At 40.6% G+C, this 3,502-nt stretch overlaps 1 protein-coding gene across 1 annotated transcript; it reads right to left on the reverse strand.

Moving 5' to 3' along the window:
* Positions 1-1,441: 1,441 nt before the first annotated feature.
* On the reverse strand, positions 1,442-3,218 carry LOC133718415 (uncharacterized). Its single transcript, XM_062145248.1, has one exon. It carries the CDS (start codon positions 3,199-3,201, stop codon positions 1,639-1,641), a length of 1,563 nt encoding a protein of 520 aa, XP_062001232.1. The 5' UTR covers positions 3,202-3,218; the 3' UTR covers positions 1,442-1,638.
* Between the last annotated feature and the right edge of the window lie 284 nt (positions 3,219-3,502).

The raw sequence follows: 3,502 nt of genomic DNA on the forward strand, positions 1-3,502 counted from the left end.
ATCAATGTGACCATGTTCTTTATTTAAGATCTCCACAGTTTCCACAAACTCAACACCATTTTCCCACTGTTCGAGACCACCAAGAAGCATGACATACAGATGCCTTCCAGGGAAAAGGTACATCTTATCCAACTTTACCAATGGATTATCAGTTTCTAGCTGTTAGAGTCAAATAAAAAAAGTAACCACCATAATGATTTTCATCACCAGCCTGACGAACATTAAGTGGTGGATATGCCGCAATCAGTGAAGATGCTTTTAAGATAATAGGTCCATGAAAAGAGCTTTCAAAGTTGTGATATTCATTAGGCAATGTAGCATGAAAAGTAGCTCCACCAGAAGCAGAAGCATATAAATCTGCCCATGAACATGGAGAACCATAACTTGATCTATGGAACTCAGCATTCCCTAACATGTGTAAATCAGATGCCTCCCCTTTGACAATGATGGAAGGCCCACTCTCTACTTTCCACTTTATGAAGGAACTGAGTGCATCACATCTATAAAAGTAGGAACCATCTGATGCTTTCATTGTTACAGCAGCTTCATTGACCCTTGTATCTTCAACTATGGCATTTGTTACCCCTAGGATCAATGCGTTTGTCAAGCCCTTCATAGAGTCAACATGAGAAACTGAAGAGTTTGATGAAGACCATTGATGATGTGGAGACGGCCAAGTTAGCACTTGAGCCTTGTTCCCACGAATAACTTTCGGATTATAACGAACAGCAGCGCCAACTAGGACAAGTACAGGTGAGGGAGGATCAAGTGACATGGCTTCTGCTACGTACAGTCAGGTCAATCTTATCAGCCATGTGCTTGTATTGTGGCTCAAGCAAATGCACAGAAATAGTCTCATGCCCAATTTCGATTCCTTTTACAACATACATGTCAGAGAATACACCACTATCTTCAAGTTTTATTTGGACATCTAGGTCTCCACACAATCCACCAGAGTCACTCAGGGGAGAGTCCTTAAGAGGAACATGAACAAGGTGATGCAGTGGTTCATTGGTTTCTAGCTGCCACATGAATTGCAATCCCACCAGTGACGAAAACACATTTTCTTCATTATCAAAGGCACGGACTTGAAGAGTGGCAAGCCCATCTAAGTCGAGTTTAACAGAACTATGAAATATCTGGATTCTGGAAAGTTTCTCAATAAAAACTTCTCACCGAATCACAACTCCAGTATTTACGTCGGTAGCATAAACAGCAGTCTCCTTCCTACCACTATAAAGATGCAACTGATCTCGACCACGCACTCGTTGAGCAGTGACTAGTTGAATTATATTCAGGCAGAACAGAGAGAATATCATGATGATCCCATGACCATTTGAAACAAAAATTCAGCTTATGTGCAAATATAATTTCTCAAAATTTATTCAAGAATAAAACAAGAAATACAAAGAGGGTGACCAAACCAAAGAGGTTTGGAAAAGCAACATTTACCGAAAGCTAAAAATTAGAAAGATACTCGCACACTTGCATGTTATTGATCAATAACAATAGGTAAACAAAGGTTTAATCTACTAAAACTTAAACACCAAAACTAGATCCTCACTCAAACTCAAATTTCGCTCTTAACTGATTTAAGAGTAATAGCCATTGGTTAGTATAATCAAGTCTCAGAACATATCATGCCGCACCGTTCCTTTTTCCAACTTTGGCAACAAAACCAGCTTTAATAGGAGCAACTGATCGCGAAGCACAACACCACTCGCATATAAGATGGTACTTGGGCCGATTTTCTTTCGAAAGTCGAGTGTCTGTACGTTTGCATGCGAAGCAAATCACATATTGATTGACATATTTCCGCAAGATTGCTCCGAACTTCTTTGGCAAAAATCTTCCCTTCACAACTAACCTGAGCTGTTCATCAAGCGATCCACTCGTGTCCAATTCCGCAAGCATGAAACTCATTACATGATCCGGCTCCCTAACCATAGCCCTACAGTACTCCATGAAATTGACAAGAACAGTTTTTTTCTTGGACCCTTCAAGAACTTGAGGAGGAGTCAGAACTAGACCACTCTTTTCTCCATCGTCAAGCTTCGTTGAATTTCCGCTACAGTAGTCCTGTTGTTGCAGAGCAATTGCCAATTGCAGATCGGAATTTATATCGAAGCCTGCTGAAGCTGCACTATCAATGCTGGCAAGGTAGTCGGCAGTGGTCCAATTTTCATTTGATTGGTTTTCAACTTTAAATTCCTTGAAATTGCCAGTCATGAACAATGTATCTCCATTCACCTCATTAAGCTTTTCCCACACCAAATCATGCTGATTGAGGTAACCCTGATCAGTTGCCAAAAGATAAAGTTCTCCATTGATCTTAAACATGGTACTGAAGTGGTTGTTTCGAAAGAAAACACAGAGCTCCTGCTCTTTAAGGCCATCTTGTAAGCAGAAAAGGCCATAGTAAGTCAATTGACTAGCATTGTTCTTCAAAAAAGTCCTGATCAATTCCCCTTGTTGTACAGACAGTTCTGACTGATGAGAATTACTGCATTCAGGATCACCCACTGAAGTTGAAAGCTCACCCATAGACATTTGTAAGGCCATTAACAACGCTGCTTCTTCTTCACGGTCTCCTGCTTTAATTACCTTTGGTTCATCAGAAGAAGCTGAATGTAGAGACTTAACAAAAGATCTAGTTTTAGAAAGGCTTGGGGAAGGCACACCGAGTGTTGCAGTCATATTTTGTGTTTCCAGTGCAACAAGCTCCCCCATAAGAGTATTATAGGACTTGGACCCAATTGCATTAGCAGTCTCATTTAGCACGGGATCAACTATCCAGCCATGATATAGTGGGATGTCTAGCAGATCAAATATTACACGTTCTGGAGTAGACTCAAAATCACTTATCCTTGTGAATTTTATGTTGACGTTGATTCCGGTTGCAAGGCGAGGGAGTAGATCGATAGCATCGGCAACAGCATCTTTATTATCAATAGAATCAATTAATCTTTCAGCAACGAGTGTGAGTAACTTTTCTTGAGAGACTTCTGTAGTGTCTGCACTCAAGTTCAGGTTGTTTCTCAGGGAGAGAACATTACAGATGGCGAGGAGAGGGCAGGGGCCATTGTCGTTCTGGAGGACGATAGGGGCAGTGTGGTCCAAGAATTGAATGAGCTTGGTCTTGTAAAGACAGTCCTTCACTGACTGTGGCTGCTGTGGTGGTTCCTCAGACGATGAAGCCATGGCTGCTCTGATTTTATATATCCCAAAATTGATTACTTGCGCTTTTTTGGTGAGAGAAAGAGAACAAGAGAGAGAGTTTCTGAGAATGACAGAACATGCAAAGTTTGTTGCCTATTTATAGGCACACTCCTATACTTGACGCACAAGTAATTAATCAATCCTTTATTCACAAGGGATCGTGGTGTCTTCACAATTGGATGCGATGTATATGAAGTTTATTTCTTTTAGGAATAGGATCTTTTCTCCTGTATGAGAATGATTGATTTTTGGGTTTTTGTCCATTTACACCATTTTTAGAGAT

Source organism: Rosa rugosa, chromosome 6, assembly GCF_958449725.1.
Source record: "Rosa rugosa chromosome 6, drRosRugo1.1, whole genome shotgun sequence".
NCBI lineage: Eukaryota > Viridiplantae > Streptophyta > Magnoliopsida > Rosales > Rosaceae > Rosa > Rosa rugosa.

Coding starts and splice junctions, on each gene's coding strand:
- LOC133718415 (XM_062145248.1), bottom strand. CDS start 3,201: ATGGCTTCATCGTCTGAGGAACCACCACAGCAGCCACAGTCAGTGAAG.